We start from the raw sequence: 20,753 nt of genomic DNA, 5'->3' as shown, positions 1-20,753 counted from the left end.
ACTACTACTACTACTACTACTACTACTACTACTACTACTACTACTACTACTACTACTACTAGAGACTATATCTATCTGGATCTACTACGGTCTACTATTACTATTACTCTCTACTGGAAATGATGATGATAATAATAATAACGGTGCCTAATAATAATAATAATAATAATAATAATAATAATAATGATAATAATAATAATCGTAGTAGTATAGTAGTAGTAGTAGTAGATAGTAGGCATCCTTCCGTCTCAAGAAACAATGGTTTGCGCCCTGTGTGATATTGGTCTAATCAGTCTTCTTGAGAGCAGCGACGGGTGTGACTCAGCAGCCTGATCCTTGCATGGCAGTCTCTACCGCAGTTGCTGCACACGTAGTCTGACTGTGTGTTTAGTGCTTGTTTCTGCTGCCTCTCTTTCCCCTTGCTCTCCTCTCCGCAATCTTCTTTTTTCTCCTCTCCTCACCTCTCTTGACTCCCTCCCTCACCACATATTTGCAGCCACCGCGTTCATCAGCAAGCGATTCCCTTGTCTTTGAGTTTATGCCTGTCAATTTCATGTCTTGCTTGCAGACATCATAAAAATGCAGAGCTGGGCGGCCAGACGATGATGTCGCCGGCATGAGATGCATACTGAGTGAGTTTGCTCTTTCTAGCACTGCAGTGTTTGTGTATCTGTCTTGCCACTTGATGCCAAGAATTCGTAGACAGCGAATGTAGAAGTTTTCTAGGCAGTTTTCCTGTCCAGTGCAGTAGGCTACTAGGTATGCACGCCTGGTAGACTTTGAGTTTGGTGTTCAAAGTGAGTTGCTTATTGGTCCACACTCTCTTGCTCAGTTGTGCCATGATAGGGGTAGCTTTGGTGATGTACATGTCTAATTCTGCATCAAATGAGAGGTTGCTGGTGATGGCTGTATCCAAGTATGTGAAGTGATCAGTGACTTCTAGCTCCTCGTTGTCAATGCCAATTGCTGGTGTCGAGGCCAAATCCTGACCCATGACGTTTGTTTTCTTGATGCTGATCGTCAGCCCGAATTCCCTGCTTGCATGGGAAAACCTGTCCATCAGCCACTGAAGGTCTTCCTTCATGTGCAAGCACAGAGCTGCATCATATGTAAATAGCCCTTATGAGGTCTGTGCAGACCTTGGTCTTTTCTCTCAGCCATACCAGATTGAACAGCTTCCCATCACTTCTTCAAGTTCAGTTCAGTTCAACGTCTTTATATGCAAAAGGCGAATTACCCATCACTGCAGATTTTATACAATTATGTGGTGACTTTCTCCATTATTGTGTTATTGAGTTGAAAGATAAATGTTTAATAGTTGATAACATTTGTTGTTGTTGGTAATATCTAGGATTTCTGGTGGGAGAGTGATGGTTGTCGGGAAGAAATTGTTTTTATTTGTGTTGGTTCTGTGTGCTAGAATTGTGCACTTACTGCTATGATAATGTCTTGTGAAAGTACAGTGTTGATTTGAGGTAGATTTACTGCTGTTTTGTTGGAATGTAATGTTCTGTGAAGTTGGAGACATTTTTCTTTCCGCCTACTCTCCTGTGTTTTCCGGTGTGCAAGTGGAGCCGTTCTGTGGACTGTTCGAATGCAAACTCCAGCAGTCGGGAGAAAAAGTCAGTGCAAGGACACAGCCTTGTTTCACGATCTGTGCATGGGGAAGGGTTCTGAGTCTTCACCATTATAGCTGATGGTGCCCTTCATATGGTCGTGGAAGGGGACAATGATGCTGTGCTGCTGGGGAGGACAGCAAATCTTCTTTAGCATCTGGAAAAGGCCCTTCCTGCTGACAAGGTCAAAAGCAGGTCAATAAACACAAATGTAGAGGGGCATCTGCTGTTCTCTGAATTTCTCCTGGAGCTGACATGTCGAGAAAATAAATCATGTCCATTGTCGACCTAGCGGCTTTAAAGCCACACTGCGACTCTGGGTAGATGCGTTTGGCAGGACTTGCAGTTGGGCGAGAACAACTCGCACTAAGACTTTACCCACGATGCTCAATACCACAGGCCAGAGCATTGATTGCTTTACTGAGCTCCTTCACAATTAGTTCAGAGTCCAGCTTTTCCAGAATGGGCAGTTCTTCAATTGCACCTAATGCTATTTGGGTGACAGAGTTTTCTCTGGCGTAAAGTTCAAGGTAGTGCTCTACCCATCTTCCCATTTGCTTGTCCCTGTCTGTGATGACTTCCTCTGTCTTTGATTTAAGAGGTGAAGTTTTCTTTGTGGGTTTGCCTGTCACCTGTTTGATGCCCTCGTACATGCCCTTGATGTTGCCACTATCCGACAACTGAAACCAGTAGTCAATTGGCGCAACATTGTGCTGTTTGCTGTGCTTTGCTGCATGCAGCTCACAATATTCTAGCAAGCTTCCACAAGTCAGTTCAACAGCTTAACTACTACTTCGTTATTACAAGAATACTAGGAAAAATCCCATATGCATCCACCACTTACAATACAAATAGTAAATGTACCTAGTTTCTCACCTTGAATAAGTTTTAAGAAGGAAGCGACCTGTATCAAGCCAAAAAATGACAAGTTTTCATTGGGTTTTTTTTTCCAGTCGAGGGAAAATGTTTCCAGCTGTGCCAGAGAGTCCCCAGGCATTACAACCCTAACAAAACAAAGTTTCTAATTGTAGACGCAAAATTTATCTGAGTAATGGTAGTCCAGTTTCTTTCTTTAAAGAAGTATAACTATAATTCAAGTTGAGCAACTACGTATATTGACTGTTTCATCCAGTGGCAGATTTCAAACATAAGTTTCCCAAAAATTTTTTTTACCTTGAATGACTATTTTATTTTGTGGTTTTAAATTTCATTTGCACGTAATTGCTTGTCTTTGATTAACAAAACCATCATATTTCGATGTTACCCTTTGGTTACAACTTCTGTGACTCATATATGTCTAGAATAGCATTAGGTGTCGTGAAGATTACAAGACAATTAGCATTACACTAGGTATCCCACTTGCTATATATGACAAACAGTCACTTCCTTTTGTTAGAATAATTATGTTTATCTTACAGACAGAATTGGTGGGCGCACTTTAACGAAACAGTTGATAGCTGCTGATGGCACAAAGGATTTTTGGGATCTTGGAGGAGAATGGATTGGGAGGTTAGTTGTCTGTGTATATTTTCATCTGATATTTCTCACATATTCATAGATTATATAATTTAATTCAATTTAAAGACAAAAACTCATTAGAAATAATAACAAATTTCTACAGAAAGAATGTAAATTAGAAAAAGTAATGGTCCTAGTCAAGGTCATAGTTGTGAGGAACTTAAACACAGGCTCTCGTGGGCCTCAATTTTCACGTAAATATAAAAATAGAAATAAGAAACATGTATGATCCCCTTGTGAATGAACATGAATGTCAACCATTTGTACTCCTTGATCTAAGTGAAAATTTGTAATTCACATCGTACAGTGCTGTGAGGTTATTGGAGTGGTCATCAAGATTGTTCTTTAAATCATTGATAGATTTGTCATTTCTGGTGGATTGTTCCATTTAAAAAATTATTTAAAAAAAAAATTGAGCTGTAGTATAGCACAATATCCACAAAACATGCTCAAAGCGCTTTACAAAGGGTCCCTGATCAACAGCAACGTGTAAGAAATAGAATGAGACATGATGCCTGTTAGGCGATATTACAATTTTTTTTCTGACAGACAACACTGATAACAGCCAGGTACTCATTTTACACCCTATTACGGTGAGTGAATATGAGTAAAGAGTATTTTCCAAGGACTCAACTATGCCCTGAGTGAGGTTTGAACCCAGGACCTTACAATCTGGAAACGAGTGTCATGCCACAAGACAAATTTCTATTGCTGATTAGCGACTCTGGGAGCATGCATTGGGAATGAGTTATTATACTCCTTCAATTATTGTTTTTCGAATTTAATGATTTTGTATTAAGAATTGTCATTGAGGTCAGGATGTCATTCCATGTCAAAATCTATTTTTGAGTAAATAATGAGAAGTTGTATATTTGATACCATTTAGAATATTCTTTAGGTTGCCATGACTGCATTATCATGTTTCTGTTAGTTGTGATTATGTTATTAGTCATTGTCATTACTTGAGCAGGACCTATTAGTTATAATAACAAGTAAGAGAATTATAACTCCTTGTAGTAATACAAAATGAGATAGTGAGAGAGTCTTTAAAAAGTGGAGTGACTTATGATTGAACTATATTCTACCTCCAGGCCTCAGCCTCATGTCCAGTACTTAATAAAGAAATTTGATGTTAATGTACTCAGTCCGGTTGCTCCTACTAGTGGAAGAGAAATGTCCAATACTCACCAACTGTCATGGCAAACTTACTTGGACTTGTGGCAATTTAAGTGGAAGGTAGTGTAAAATCTATATATCAGAAGCTACTCCAAACCGAGCTGATGTCAGTGGGAGATTTTCCTTCAAAATATCGGTCTTTTAAAACTGCCATCATTTGCTTTATAATAGAACTAGGAGAATATCTCTAGCACTGTTTAAAAGTGTTATTTTTGTTCTTTCTAAAAATATCAAATAGGTTTGATCAGTGTTATTGAAATACGGGTTAAATTGATTTGCTTTAGGGACCTTTCATCATAAATTACGGTGTTTTGATAGCCAAATTATACCCATCTGGCACTCACCACGGAAGATGAGGTTGAGCTACCCCATTGATTGAATTTATTCACTAGTGGCACCAAAAGAATGGCGAATGAAAGATATTTCCTTTGGTATAAATTTAAATTGTGTTTGCGAGAGTTAAGTTTTAAAACATTAAAAAAAAAAAAATCCAAGATAAAAACAAGTTTTTATTATTTTGAAGCATTTAAAGTTGTATCAAATGAAAGCCCTTTCTCTCTTTTATTTTGTGTCAAAACTTGAGTCAAATCTGTTGTTTAGTGTTAAGTTTCTGTGAATTTAAGAAATTCCTTGTTTTTCCTCACTTTATTCCACTATCAAATTTGAATCAGTGATATTTTGGTGAAGATGCAAATTTTGGTTTATTAATTTGAGTTTATCCAGTATTATTACCTTTGACCTATTCTTTTTTTTTTTTTTTTGGACATCTTATTTAAGTTTGTATGGCTCTATTTAAACTTTTAAATTGAATTTCTGAAAATTCTGTGCAAATTAGATTTTTACAAGCCTTTTTAATGCAATAATTTCTAACTTTTAATACAGTCACAGTTGTTTAAAAAATGGGTGATTTGTCAATGTTGTCTAGTGAAATTTCAAGAAATTTGAGTTGTTTTGGAATTATAATCTATGCTGTCAGCGGAATTTGGAAATGGGGTTTTGGCCCATATGAATGCTACCAAAAAGTTCAAAGATGCATAACTTTTGAACAAATTTCTTTATCATGCTGAGTGCAGTATCAGAAGTCTTAGAATTAGGTGTTCCTTCCATAACAACTAATTGCTGCATGTATGATTTGAAAAATCGGTTTGGAGTAGATAATATCAGAAATAACCAAATACCTGTCCTAAAAATACATATATGATCATTATTGTCATCATCATCATCATCATCATCATCATTATCATCATCATCCTTATTCAGTGCTATGTTGCTTCTTGGGGTCCTAATAGCTCAGTTGGTAGAGTACTCGCTTCACACACAAAGGGTATGAAGAGTGTTCCAAGAGAAGTCCGATTATGTTTTGTTTTTTTGTTTTTCTTTTGTGCTTAACATTTATGACACTTTTTCACCTAGTCCTTAAGTCATATCGTAGACCATGCCACACAAATTTCTCTGAAACACTGTTGGACACTAGCTGGATGGGACGGGTTATGAATTGTTTCCAAAACTGGTTGTCTGAAAATAGGTGGAACAATGGGGAAGGCTCAGCGAGTTGAAATATCGCAGAGTAGTTTGGGTCACTGTTCTCTCAATTTGGTTTTGGTGATATTCAGTTTTGTGGGTATTATAGGATTGTATGTGGAAAGTTGAACTACAGCCATAACAATAAGTCAATGGGTCAAATCTGGCAACACTAAAAGGTAGTTCAAAAGGGAGATCTGATCAATCACATTGTTTACTAAAGTGTGCTTCTTAACATGAAGTTCTTCCGGCACATCACAAAGTAAGCCTAAACATGACATGAGTTTAGTTACAAGAGTATGCCACAACACTTTTTTGTTTTCTTTTTTCCTTTCATTCAGTTAAGGAGACTTCAGAAAAGGTTTGCAGCAATCAACTCTGATAATTTATCTGGAGCCACTTACTGGGATGGAATACTACTTGATGATTACATAAGTGATGAGATATGGTCATCAGGTAAACTTTAAATTTGAGGAGGAGGAATCCAGAGTTTGTCCTTCCAACTTTATAAAATTATTCTAGCTAGCTTCTTTCTTTCTTTTTTGTTAAGGAGGGGGGGGGGGGTATATGATACTCACATCAGGAATGTGAATCAGTCCACCAAAAAATTACAGAGAAGACATGTAGCTGCAGCTAAAAGAGCTGGTTTTCTTATTATTTAATAAAACATTTTAATTAATGTTCCTCAACTGGTATTCAGATTTTTGTATTCACATTCATTTTTTTTAGCTTGCCTGTTAATACTGAGTGACACGCATTTGGTACGTTCAACTTCTTATTTCTATTTCAAGACAGCAGAAAATTGATAATTTAAAAAAAAGGAGAAGAATTGCATCCATGCAGTGATGATGAATACAAATGTTTCTTTATATATGAGATTATTGTATGAATATTTTTGTATTCTATGAACAGATGCCAAAGCTATAGTGGATACAGCCTGTCACTGCATGTTTGGCCTGACACCTAGGGAGTTGACACTGCTCTATTTCATCAAGAATGTGGAGTCCGCAGGAGGAATTGACACTTTTGTCAAACCGGAATTATTTAGTGGAGGGGAATTTCGAGTTAAGGTGAGAAAACCATTGAATGCTGTTTATATATACAGATAGGTCTCTTTAATCTGTAACTCCAGAGATTTATTGTTTCTTCTTGTTCACATATTTATTCACTGTAATCCGGAAATTCTTGTTTCCAGATCCGAACACTTATTTTGGGAACAAACCATTAAAATATAGCGGTTTTGTGACTCAATAATCCAAGCATCACACGGACCAACACCTTTTGTCTGCCTATTCTTGTGTTCAATGCAATCGACAAATGATTGAGGTAGAATCCAATTTAAAGCACTTTGGCACATCCAATTAAGGTCTAATATGTCTATCCAGTCCAATCATTTGCAGATAACCCCGCCCCTATAACCAACGTGTCGATGAAGTATGTGTGCTATAATCAATAGGTGTCACTCATGTGTGATTGGCCGGTTTACACAATGAGTCGATGTCACTTTGATATTTGAGCTAGACCTCTGGAGTGAAGTGCTATAGAAATCTTCTTCTTCTTCTTCTTCTTCTTCTTCTTTTTCTTTTTCTTCTTCTTCTTCTTCTTCTTCTTCTTCTTCTTCTTCTTCTTCTTCTTCTTCTTCTTCTTCTTCTTCTCTTCTTCTTCTTCTTCTTCTTCTCTTCTTCTTCTTCTTCTTCTTCTTCTTCTTCTTCTTCTTCATCATCATCTCATCATCATTCATCATATTATTATTATTATTATTATTATTATTATTATTATTATTATTATTATTATTATTATTATTATTATTATTATTATTGCTTGGCCAAGGTGACTGTTCAAGGCCTCTCATTGCGGCTGGGGTGTGCCAAACTCAGAACTTTCTGGTCATGAATGGAAGATCATACCACTGTGTTGCGCTGTCCCATTTGGAAATCCCTTTTGTCAATTGGTACAACATTTGACTCTCAACCAAAGGAACCTGTTTCACATCTGAGTGGAGTCTTGGTTTTTTTTTTTTCTAACCCTTAGGTCCATCCAACAGAGATTTGCTAGCTGGGTTTTTTGGTCTGCCAGCTAGTAGTTTGCAATAACATCCTATCCTGTGAATAGCGAATAATTGTTACTGTCTGTCTCATGCAATAGAGGCTAGAATAATTTATTCTGTATTGGCCTCATAGATCTAAAGGTTTTGTTTTTCTTTGGTAGCATCCGTGGTAAAATAAATTAGTGGCCTGGAAGGCTGTCTAAAGGTTACATTGAGAATTTTCATAAAAATTGCTCCATGACAAATGGAGTGGTTTCACAGGGTTCATTATCATATGATATAATTTCGCCTGATCAACATATTATTTTGACTTCTTGATTTTCAACAATCAGCATTTTCATACAAACTTATATTTACAACTCATCATTAGTTTCAAAATATAATAGAGTGAAAGAGAAATTTCAGATGTTGATATATTCAACTTGAATTTCAGGGAGGCACTCAACAGTTGTGTTATCAACTCATCAGTAAGATTGGTAAACAAAATGTCTTCCTCAGCCAACCTGTGGTTCAGATTACTCAGGTAAGTGTTCTCAGTTCTTTGAAGTTGAAGTATTTCCTGTTGCTCCATATATCAGTTATTGGCATATTAGTAAACAAATAAAAAAGATATTGATGGTGTTTGTGGTGGTAATGATTATTGTTGTAGTGTATGTTATTACTTGTATGTTAGTGGGATGGATTTTTTTTTTTTTCTCATTTATAGGACACCACATGATAGTGGCACACTCGTTTGACAATTTAATTTAACTTAGCTTCTCTGTAAATTTGTATAATTGCACATATCGTGATTGTCATAATTTTTATTTACAGTCCATAGAGGGTGCTCGTGTGGCAACACTGAACGGTCTATATGTTCTATGTCAGCGTGCAATCATTGCAATCCCTCCTCATCATGCAGGTTTGCTATATTTTGAATTTGTAATCTGTCAAAAAACTAGAAATATGCGATGACAGCCTGAAAAGGATGATGTCTACTTGGGATGTTGAAAATTGAATTTATGGTCTAAATTTTAGAATCTGACTTAATTTTTGGAGGTGAATGGATATGATATCTTAACCCATTGCCGCCCAAATCGCCCGTAATCGCCCGCTAAAAAAACATCTCAAACAGTCCAAATCGCCCGATATCGCCTGCCAGGTACCCAGCATCTTTGAACCCGTAAACTAAAAACGTGTGTTGAACCACTTCTTTTTATTTAGAAAACGAAAGTAGAGAAAGAGTGAAAGTGAAACTAGAAATTTCCCGATCGTTTTTATCTCAATTCGTTTGTCTGCTGTGATTTTTTGAAGTTTGTCGACCAAATCGGTTGTGGTAACGTCCTTTTTTTATTTTATTTTTTTTGCTGGAATCGCGTTTGAATTCCTCAATTCTCGGGCGTGATCAACGTTTTTTAATGGATAGTGATGATGATAGTGTCATTCAGACACTGAATCAGACATTGAGGTTGAGTTGGATGCGTATTTTGATGACATTGACAATGGATTTCATGTGTTTTAATATTATTACATATTTAACATTTTTTTTCAAATCAAAATATGAATCAATAGTCCAAAACAATACATCAAATTAAAGGCCATTCATTCTTCTTTCCAAAACAGCTTTTATTTTGTTTCTAGCATGCCTCACATACCATACTTGCAATTAATTTTTTAATGAAGTGTACTATGACATTTGGAAGAGTTATCTCCCCTCGCATGGTCTGTGAGAGACATTTTTTCAGACTATGCCCGGCCAGCAATGGGTTAAAGTGCACTCTCCCCCTACTCCCACCCTGTGCATAAAATGAAAAGGAATTATAAAAGTCTTGATTGTTCTGACTTAAATTAAAAGTGCGGGCAAACTGTTGTATGCGCTTTATGATAACAGATTTAAGCTGTGGGTTACAAATGCCATGCATCAAGCTTCCAACATCAGCATTATTATTTAACTTACCAAATTGTCTTTTCATCTGTCTCTCAGAATGGGGAAGGGGGGGGGGGGGGGGGGGGGGGGGGGGGGAGGGGGTGGTGAACAAAGACTAAAACACACTGATTTAGATTTTAAAGTTAAAATGTCTGACCGTATGATATGATAAATGATTTTATTTGACCATTCCTGATTAAAGGTTATTATCATACACAAGTTGGGCAATAGAATCCTTTAAATTAAAATCACTTGATATATGTTTATGACCTCTTATAGAAGGTTTTGATGTGTTAATGCTTGTTCATCCTTTTGGTTGTATGGTCGCTGAGCATATTTAACCCTTCAAGTTTAATGATGAGACTGAATTTCTTTCAAATCCTAATTCTTTCATTAAAAATATTACGGCCACAAATCTATCAGCTTTTACAGAGAGAGAGCAGTAACAGTGACGCAACTCTGGCTTAATTTGAAGCCTATGTCCCATCCCTGTTTCTGCTCTATCAGAGGCAATGTTTGGATATAATGTCTAGAATAAATTCAAACCTTGTCATTTTTGTGATGAAAATTATTTTTCACTTCTGCACTGTCATAATTTCCACTTCACTTTTTCCCAACATTCTTGTAAGCTTACACCACGTGTTCTACACAACACCATCAAGCATAATCAAACTGGCACTTATCACTATTCATTACTGTACAGAGGAAGTGTGAGCATCTTTGTTATTTTTTACAGTTCATGATTTACATTTTTTATTAAATGACTCGACATACATTTCATATTAAAGTACAACTTTCAGAAATCACAATATTCTGTCATTATAAAAAATTTTGATGCTATCCATGGAATTTAAATGACCAACTCATAATTTTTTTTCCCAGCATCAATTCAGTATCAACCTTCACTTCCAGCCGCAAAACTGCAATGGTTACAAAGTATTCCTCTAGCTTTTCTCATCAAGTTTACCATTACGTATGAAAATGTAAGCAATCCTGTTTCAAAATTGGTTAAAATAATATATCCCTTAAAATCCAGATAGACTGCAGAGAAATATTTGACATGTCTTGCCTGCAAGTATAAGGATATTGAAATGTAAACAAATAGAACTGATTGCTTGGTAACAAAGTGCCTGTGCAGAATGGAGTGGATTATTAAACTATGCTTAAAATTTGGTGCATAAAAAAAATTGATGAGTAGAATAAAAATAGGTGTCAATGCTGTGTCCAGTCAATATGATCGTGGGTTGAAATGTCATTCTTACAGAATAATGATCTCTGGAATACTGGCGCACAGAAGTGAAATGCAAATGTATCAGAGTATTTAAAATTAATAAGGCAGTGAAAATCATAACCCAGAAGTCTGTAGAGTGAATATTTGAAATTTACTGCATGAAATGAAAGATCATGAATTTGAAAATGAAATGTCAGTTTCCGATAGAAAATAAAGAAAGCTAATTGATCAAATTATCATAATTACAAAATCTTCCTATTGAAGGCAGATAGGATTAAGATCACCATGGTCATTATATGTTTAAGAGGAATATTAAAACCAATTTGGCTATGGAAGAAGGTGAAGTTGAATCACTAAGACTAGATTGTCTGATAAGTTATGCATTTATAAACATAGCCTTCCCCATACATTTCCTCTTTCCCCATGAATTGCCTGATAGCATTTTACTTTCTCTTCCACCTGCCATACTGCCTGCTATATAATTTGGACCATAATAATTTGGTCTACTTGGTAAAATAAATGGAAAGGCTTTTTCTTTTTCCTTATGAAATTGTAATTTCCCAGGTTTCAAACTGATAGATGTTTGAATCTCAATATTCTTAAATGATAGTGGCCTCAAATTTTATTACATTCTTGCTGAAAATGCTAATATTTGACATCTACCAGTGGAATAGCAAAATTGGCTTGTGTAGGTAACTTTTATGTGTAAATATGGGTGCTTCAGATTGAATTGAGAAGCGTGTCGATTGTGTTTACTTAAACAATAACTTCATTTTTTGTTTATTTATTTGATAACTTAATCAGTGAGCGATATAATTATATACAATAGTTAATATTTCTGACTTATTCAACACATTAACAGATTTATCGAGTGTGGAAACATTCATTGATTACAATGCATTGCTGCTGGAGTGTAGCAGTATAATCTTGAACTCTTAACATAAACTTCATAAATTTTGAGGGTTCAAGCCAGCAATTAAACACACCCAATGGTTTGCACAAATTTTCCTCTTATTATTGGAAGGTCCTCTGGTGTAAAGCATCATTGACCATAATCATCATTAATTGTTACTTGTGCGTAACAGACTGCATGCGTCATCCTATATGTATGCTGTTCCTAGAGATCCCACCATATCGCATTTCTTGAATCATTCTGTGATCCCGTGCTCAAGGTTTATATTCCACATTTTGACAAGGACTAGAAAAGAAAACAATTTTTTTAAAACAAAACAAAGTGCAAGTTAAGCAGACAAAAACAATCATGAGCATTTTGTCACCAGAACAATGACCGATCACACTGATATTGTTTAAATTTAATGCTGTATTCACATTGAACAATTCCTGAGGCACGCGCTGACGGTGCATTAGTGAAGGGCAGTGATTAATAGTCTTCATTATCAATTTGACTATCGACTAATTTGCTAATCATTCAGCTATTTTTTTTTTTTTGGTCTAATATTCCTATTTTTTAGGTTTTTGATTCTCCTTTGCAGTTATTTGGTTACAATAAAAGATTGCAAATGGCCTCTCACCCACACACATAGTCACAATGACATCTGCAAACACAAACATACACACACACAACACAGCTACTTATACAAGGCTTTGTTTAATTTATCTATAAATTCAATCTCTCTTTTAAAAACACAATGCACAATCTTGAAAATACATACCTAGTTATTCTTACTTTACCATCTTCACATATGCAAATGATTAAAGAAAAAAAAATGTATACTGTAAATAAGTCCAGCATAAAATTGACTCCCTAAGTTGCAGGTCTTGTTTTTACCTAATTATTTTATTGTTTTGCAAGGCATTTTGGAGGCAAAGTAAATCAGTCTTTGGAAGAGGTTTTCAGGCTGTGCTGACAGACCCTAAAATAGGGCCCATTGGACTAGTGTACGATGCTTCATCTGGACGAGGAAACCCAGCTCTCTCTGGATTTATATCTCACGCTGACAAGATAGATCCTGATGTAATTACCTCTTTCATAATTATAATACAACTTGTGTTTTTAAAAAAAATATTACTAGTTTTTTTAATAATGTGCATTTGAAGCTTTAAAAATTCATCTTTGTAATAATAGACAAGGACATCATAGATATTTGTTGGTTTTTCAGTGCTAAATGTCCAATAAGAAGCAGGTTTTTAAAACTAAATGTCAATTAATTTATTGTGAAATCCTGTTACTGTTATACAGCAAGATATGGGATAATGACAAAGTAAGCAGTAGCAGTATAGTCCATTGACTGTAGAACGAATAGAGTTAATAATATTTAATGCAGATCATGCTCGTCGTCATCAAGTTGGACAATGTACTTGAGATGGGTGGTATAGCAATGTTTCAGTGTGTAAAGAATGGATGTGCTTTGTTATTGCTTTTTTGGGGGTGATAATAATCTCAGTTTAAATTTATTTATCAGTTTTGCATTTTGCTATGAGGCAAATCAAGTATCCATTTATGTGCAAAGTGTATTGTAGCATAAGCATGTACCCTTAGTATCATAATTTGAAACATTTATTTTCAGCCCAAGAATCGACGATGCTTCATTTTATGTCTAATAGAACAGCACGTTGGTCACTTGTGTCAGGATCACTTAGAGTTTTCCCAAATGGACTGGAGTCTAGAGCCGTACAATGGAGGATGCTTTTTGAAGAATTTCATCCCAGAAACTTTCACATACTTCAACAATGATATGAGAGAACCTTTTGACAGGTAAGAAAGGCTAGTTTTGCTTTTTAAAAACTTTTAAAACTGTCAGTATTAATTATAAGGTTCTCATAATTTCAGTTTTCTCAATTTTATTATTTTAATATTTTTTTTTTTTTTGGTTAACTGTTGATAGAATTCATGATGTTATTTTTATCTCACCAGACTACATTTTGCTGGCACCGAGACGGCCACTGTCTGGTGTGGATTTATGAATGGGGCAGTACAATCCGGATTTCGTGCTGGATCAGAGGTAAAATATTGGTGATAAAATGACTCACCATAGTATGAATTCTAATGGCACACCTAAAAGACCCAAAATTAATACTTTTAACGTTTTACTGAATCTTCTTGGTCCCAGTTCAGAGATGGGGCTGCAGAGATCTTCCTGGTTCTGGGTCATGTTCCTTAGGCCATGACAGTATTTTAAGGTTTGGTATAACCATACATGGAAACTCAAATACAACGGGAATAATGGGATTAGCAGGGGAAAAAAACCTTTGTAGTCGAGTCCTGTTATATCCATCCATACGTAGACCTGCCTACTATTACAAAAGATTTGTAGAATTACAAAAATTTGACTCCAATTTCAGAACTTCACGAGCATCTCTAAGTCATTATAACTTATTGAGAATGAAAGTTGATGCCAGACTACATAATGATAAGGATTATGAAGTGCTATTTAATCCTTGTGTGAGTGGGCAAGTCTGTATACAGTATTTGAAGAGATGCAGTACTGAAGGAAATAAAAAATGCAAGGAACACATTTTGGGTTATCTTCATAAGTAAAAGTAAAAATGAACAAGACGATATGACTGTGACTCCCCCCCCCCCCCCCCCCCCCTCTCCATCCCTTGACCCCCTCAAACAATTACTTCAGAATACAAGGCGAGTTGGAGCAATACAATGGTTAAATTCTACCATTTTCCTTTCCTCAACTTTCCACCCATCTCAACCCCGCCTCTGATAACCACTACCATGAACTGCACTTCAATGATGAGAACTTCTTATTAGGCATAGTTACCTTAGTAGTCACATCACAAACCTCTCACTCTACACCTGACACAGTAGGCCTATGTACATGTTGATCGGTCAGTCGCCCACCTCTCACCAGCCTTTAGTTGCATCGTCTTGGTATGTTACACAAAGCAAACAGAAAAACGTCGATATTACTCAAAATATTCACCCACTTCTACCCCATCTCCATTATGTGTGCTTACCTCTTTTTTCTTGAGTACTTCGTTTTTCTCAACTTGGTACTGGTACTAAACTTCCCATTATAGCCATGTTCCAAGAAATATTACCCCATTATTGCCATGCAAGATTTATATGAATTTTATAGGCCATTGAACTGGGATTTTAAAATATCCCATTGTAGCTGAGTTCCCCTTTCATCCAAGGCTGTACGTGAGCTGTGCTATACTTAGTTTCACCTAGTAACTTGACTTCACATATTTTACACCTTGAGATGACATTTTAAATTGCTTTGACTCAAAATCCCCATAGACAGTCCTGCTGAACTGCTGTTGGTAAAAATTCCAATATTGATGTGCAAAATTTTAAAACTTGAAAAGTGTAATCTGAGTCATTAAGAGAGTAACATTGAACTTTCAAGATGTATAAAGAAGAAAACTTTGGTTTTTGTTATAGATCAGTTGTCAAGTTCATTTACTCATGATTTAGAAGTTAATTTATGCAGTCAGGATTACAGAGAATAATAGAAAGATTATAAGATGTTCATAATAACGTTGATACAAAAAAAAAGTTATGAAGATGGAAATAACACGAGAAGTTACTACCACTGGAGAAATAATTAAATCATAAACAGATGGTCCAAGATGTTAAAACATGGTATACTCAAAATGTTAAGATCATTTGTTCGTATCATGATTAAACTGAAGCTTACTGTCAACTTCATCATCATTAAGAAAAATAACTTCTCAAACTTCAAGCAGCAAAAGTTTACTTTTTAATATTTTTTTTTGGTAGGGTTTTTGATTATTATTATATTATTATTATTATTATTATTATTATTATTATTATTATTATTATTATTATTATTATTATTATTATTATTATTATTATTGTCATAGTCAAAGAAGCTTGTCCTTTATAAAGTTAGATATTTCTGTAATTTTATTTTTCAGGTTATTTATCATTTGAGACCTTTGATTGCTGCATTTCCATATCCTGAAAAAGAAAATAAAGAACATTCTCGACTGCTTCCAAATTATTCAAGTCAAGCAAGCAAATGGTTAAAGTGGATAGCATGTGGTGCTGGTGTCGCATCTCTTGCATACTTCATTGTAAAGAATTCAAGTATCTCCTCTCATAGTGAAACTTTTGTTAGAAACATAAGGCTAGTATTTGATCCTCAAGTTTAAATGAGGCTCTAGCTGGGAATGAAAGCTTTCGCTTTATTTATGAATCTTTTGATTTATGGATCTGTAAAGTACGGGGGCCATATGGGGCCAGTGTACATCTGCGATCACCAGACATTTTTTCTGAATTAAATGAGCTGTGGCCTATAGCGCTACATTCAAGGGTGAGAGAAACATTTTAAGAGTTACTTCATTCTTATTCACTCTTGTCTTCTCCCAGAGATTACAATAAACTTTTCAAAGATAACAACATCTGGAAAAATAGACATTGTAAGAGGGGTCAAGTCATGATTAGTCTGCTTGAGATTATTTCTGCCTTCTTACAATAATAAAAATATCCAGATAAAACCTTTGTTGTTGCAAAGCTTTAGAACCATGATAGATAGCACATGGGTGTAACAATGAGGGTGGCCACAGTAAGGAATACTGTGTGTTAGGCTGACGGGCCATAGAACTACATGCTACACGTTTCATACCCTGGGCTATATAACTTCACACTATCTTGCTACCTGCTTCATATTTTGCCAGAGACAGAGGGATTTTGTTTTATTTTATTTATAACAGAAAGGATGGACTTTTTTATTCTCTGCCATCTATCTGGGGGTTTATGTGATGTTTTTATGTTTTTTTGTTTTTTTGTTGGCTAAAGGTTTTGAGTCCGAAATGTTCCATGTTAGGTATACAGTAGAATAACTTTAAACCGAAATTTTGGGGACCTTCTAAACCATTTCAGTTTAAAGACATTTTGGTTTAAAGCAAGTTCCCGTTTTGCGATGTTTTTCAAGGGTAGTAACTATTTAAGGAATTTGCTCATTAATCGTATCATGGGTTTCCCTTAAATCAGTGATGATATCACAAAGAAAAAAAGGGGAAAGTCTCGGAAAACGGAAACTCACTAGAACATTCTTGCACACAGAAAGTAGCAGGTGATTCTTTTGAGTACTGAGAGTACTAGTTAGTGTGTTTGGCCTCTTTTAGTGGGGCCCAACCTGTTGGATTGCTTCTTTATATGAAGCTTTAGCTGTTTAATTGCCTTCTCCGTTCAATTTAAATGCCGAGTCCAGTAAAGAGGAAATTTTATATATATATTTTTTTTTTAAAGGAGGTTTTTTAAGATTTATTTATTAAAAAAAAAAAGGTAAAAGGAGGAAATGAAGGAAATATCGGGATCGAGGATCTGAGGAGGAAATCCGAGAAAGGAAAGAAACGCGGTTTCGCGGATCCGCGGAAGTATCTCACTTTAAATGGAGTTGTTGAATAAATGCCATCTTCGTAACCATTTTTAAAATGATTTTTATTTTAATTGTTTGTTTTTTTTTATGTGTATTTCAAAAATATTTTGGGGGGTTTCCGTTTTTCATTCAAAATTGTTGAAAGAGTAGAGTTCGGGATGCTGTGTTTTTTTTACATATCTCCGTCTTGATCAACTTTTCTTTCATTGACTTCACATAGTATTTTGATTTTAAACTCAAACGTGTAAGCACAGTGCTTTCTTTTAGACATCTTTTAGTAAAATGTAAAGCTAAAATAAGATCGAAAGTTCTTGTGGGATAATTGATAATGAATGATGCACAGCTACTCAGAGTGAAGTGAAATAGAAATGAAAAGGAGTGTCAATGCTAAGCTGTCTACTACACACCCCTCTTTTGTTGAAAAGCCATAAGGTTCAAAGGCCAAATTACATAGAACCTCCCCCTCCCCTTTAGCCCATCACACACACACATTTAAACTGAGTGGAAATGAAATGGCATGTCAATGGTAAGTTGGCTACCCCCCCATATTGTCATGTTGAAAATTTGTCAGTTCCAAAGCATCAACACATGAGTGAGAACATCTCGCTTACAAGATTCTATACCCCAACTCTCTCTCTTTCCTAATTTTTCGCCTGCCAGGCACCTGTTGTCTTCCTTTTCCAGTCTGCGCGATTGTGGTGTTGGCCAAGCCCAAGTGCAGCGATTGAAGTGTTTGCCTACCCCCCCATTCCACCCTTCACCCTCATCTTATACTTACGCTCTTTGTTTAATATCGCCGGGCATTATTACATGTGGCCACCTTCCCGAATTTTTGAAGAAAAATAGAGAAAGAGAAAAAGGGAAGGTGCTCTCAAGTTGTTTTGGTTTAAAGAAAGTCCTGCTTAGAAGTATTTCGGTTCATCGTAAGAATTAGTACAAAGATAATGACGAAACTAGTACAATTTATTAAATTCTTTGCGGTTTAAGGTATTTTTCGGTTTAGCTTCTTTCGGTTTAAAGTAATTTTACTGTATGCTCTTTTTTGAAGCTGTAGCGTTAACACTAACATTAACAGTGTATGTCAAAATTCAACATTTTTCCCCTCACTTAAATATCAAAGCTCAGAATTGAGTCTTCTTCCAGTACTTAAGATAAAGATCCAGAGACTTAATTTGCATTAGCAACTGATAAAGGCGTTAAATTACTACTTTGGAGTTGATTTGAAACACTACGTAGTATGCTAAATGGCATTTATTATCTAGTCCAACCAGGTTGTTTGAATTTTATTAAGTAGGATTCAATTTGATAAAAGGTAGATAATCTATTTGATTTTTTTCATTGTGAAAATAGAAGAATCCTTTAAAATGTTGAAGCCTTGTCTATATTTTTTTTTTCGGGGCGGGGGGGGGGGGGGGGGGGGGGGGGTTGTAGAGTTCTGAATTGAATAATTTAGACTTTTTACAAATTATTTATTCTTGTAAATTAGAACATTATTCTTCCATGCTTTATCTTTAAATTAAACAAAAATTGCTGTTCAGTGGTTTACCATATCAACTCAAGTCACTGCATTGGGAATGGATATTTTATGCCTTGATGGTGCTCTTTTTTATGTCATGTTTCGTATATATTTTTCATGTTGGCTGTAAATAACAATACAAATTTGCAAAATGATACAATCAATGCTTTGATTTTGATTTTTGAAAAAGAAAAAAAAAGATATGTCACCACACTATCAATATATAGATGGATTTTTAAAAAATTAACTTCTTTTTGTTATCGTATAAACTCAAGTCCAGCTCTGTCAACATTTTTTCATATCATTGACATTTTGTAGATGTCGAAGGTGATCTCTGTGGCCCTTCAGAGCTTTGACTTTGAGATCCATGGAGCCAGAGTTTATACCAGTTTCAAAACAACTAACTTGTTTGCTACCCATTGAAAAGGATGCCGTCTTTCAGAAAGTGGTCTCTGTTAGATCAAGTAGATCCAGCTATCAATCACTGCTGGATGGACACTGGATTCAGAAAATAATCATGACTACCTACACCTTATTACAATCCCTTTGCTTGTTGATCTAGAGATTATCAACTGAGCTACCAGGACCCCATTTGAACATAAAAAATATTTTTAAAAAGATTGTAAAACTCTACCCTGTATCAAGTACTGCGGGTTGACTGATGAGTCCAAACATGAGTGAGGATTCCTTATATACATTGTAAGTTTGCAAGACAGCAGATAGGATAAAGCATTGCTTTCTAATTGGAGGAACCTTGAGTTCATACCTTTTTTGGGTTTTTTTAACTTTTAGTCAAAGTTGTTAACTCACTATCTCATTATTTATCAATGATCTTTTTGCTCATGGAATGCAGAAGTAAATCTCAGGAGTAATCTGTCTGCATGTCTAGTATGAAACCTCAGAAAAATCAGACACAGGCACACAATCCTGACCAAACAGAATTTTATTTTCATGTTCAATGCCTGCATCAGTCTTGGATCACCGGTGCTAATAAAAAAGTAAGACAGAGGGGAATAGTTTCAAGCAAATCCCAACAGCAATTTACCCCTGTGACTGTGCTCAATCCGAATGATGGAATAAGAGTAAGGGGCTTGTTTAAAGGGAGGCACTAGGATGCTCCTTATGCTAATGTGCCAAGAAACCTCCTAAAGATAATTTCTTTTTAAGGGTTTTACAGGACTAGCAACACTTGAGTAGTTAATTTCAGCAACAGTAAACAGGAAGATGAAGTTGTAGATCTGAAGTTAAAGCACCAAAGAAAAAAAAAGAGGACTATTTTCAAATAGGGAAAAAGGATTCCTCAACAATTCCATTAAATGTGCTTATTTTGATATTACACTGCCAAGGATTCTGCTATGAAGGATTACTTTAGTACAATACATTCAAATCTAAAAACTGTTATAGCGTATAACAGAGAGATGATTTACAAGAGAAAAAAATTATCCCTCAAATAATAAAAAAAAAAAGAAATGAATATTTGACTGTTTCCCTCTCAACCAAGGTAGCCAGGCAAGGAAGGAAAAAAATCAATCTCAATTCAGAATAAAGACCGAGCAACATTGAACTGTCCCCGCGGTTTTTTTGCCATTTCAAACGCCAAAATTTGCCATTAAAAAATGGTAAAATTTGCCATCAAAATAGCAAAATTTGCCAAAAATTTGCCGCTAGTTTTACAAAAATCAAACAATTAAAACAACATGTACGGTTAAAAAAATTTACACAAATAGGGCATTTTGTAGAATATTGATATCACAACATGTCATCATGAATTTATTTACATTTTGAATGGTTTGAAATAATATAATAATAATAATAATATAATAATAATAATAATAATAATAATAATAATAATAATAATAATAATAATAATAATAATAGCCATAGTAAGTAAGTAAGTCA

General features: G+C 35.3%; 1 protein-coding gene across 1 annotated transcript in view; it reads left to right on the top strand.

Moving 5' to 3' along the window:
• LOC144973307 (putative flavin-containing monoamine oxidase A) overlaps window positions 1-19,014 on the top strand; it is a 19,768-nt gene extending 754 nt beyond the window's left edge. The window contains exons 2-13 of the mRNA XM_078915583.1: window positions 3,035-3,125; window positions 4,226-4,370; window positions 6,173-6,287; window positions 6,744-6,901; window positions 8,312-8,401; window positions 8,692-8,779; window positions 10,667-10,767; window positions 12,829-12,990; window positions 13,544-13,731; window positions 13,891-13,978; window positions 15,873-16,949; window positions 17,357-19,014. Coding sequence (XP_078771709.1) covers window positions 3,035-3,125; window positions 4,226-4,370; window positions 6,173-6,287; window positions 6,744-6,901; window positions 8,312-8,401; window positions 8,692-8,779; window positions 10,667-10,767; window positions 12,829-12,990; window positions 13,544-13,731; window positions 13,891-13,978; window positions 15,873-16,109 — 1,463 coding nt within the window. The 3' untranslated portion in view covers window positions 16,110-16,949; window positions 17,357-19,014. The remainder of the gene's footprint in view (window positions 1-3,034; window positions 3,126-4,225; window positions 4,371-6,172; window positions 6,288-6,743; window positions 6,902-8,311; window positions 8,402-8,691; window positions 8,780-10,666; window positions 10,768-12,828; window positions 12,991-13,543; window positions 13,732-13,890; window positions 13,979-15,872; window positions 16,950-17,356) is intronic.
• The last annotated feature ends 1,739 nt before the right edge of the window (window positions 19,015-20,753 follow it).

This window comes from Berghia stephanieae, chromosome 5, assembly GCF_034508935.2.
Source record: "Berghia stephanieae isolate SIO BIC M18660-M18661 chromosome 5, UCSD_Bste_1.3, whole genome shotgun sequence".
NCBI classification, from domain to species: domain Eukaryota; kingdom Metazoa; phylum Mollusca; class Gastropoda; order Nudibranchia; family Aeolidiidae; genus Berghia; species Berghia stephanieae.
Note: the sequence above shows the minus strand (reverse complement) of the source record. Positions and strands in the feature narration are given on the sequence as shown.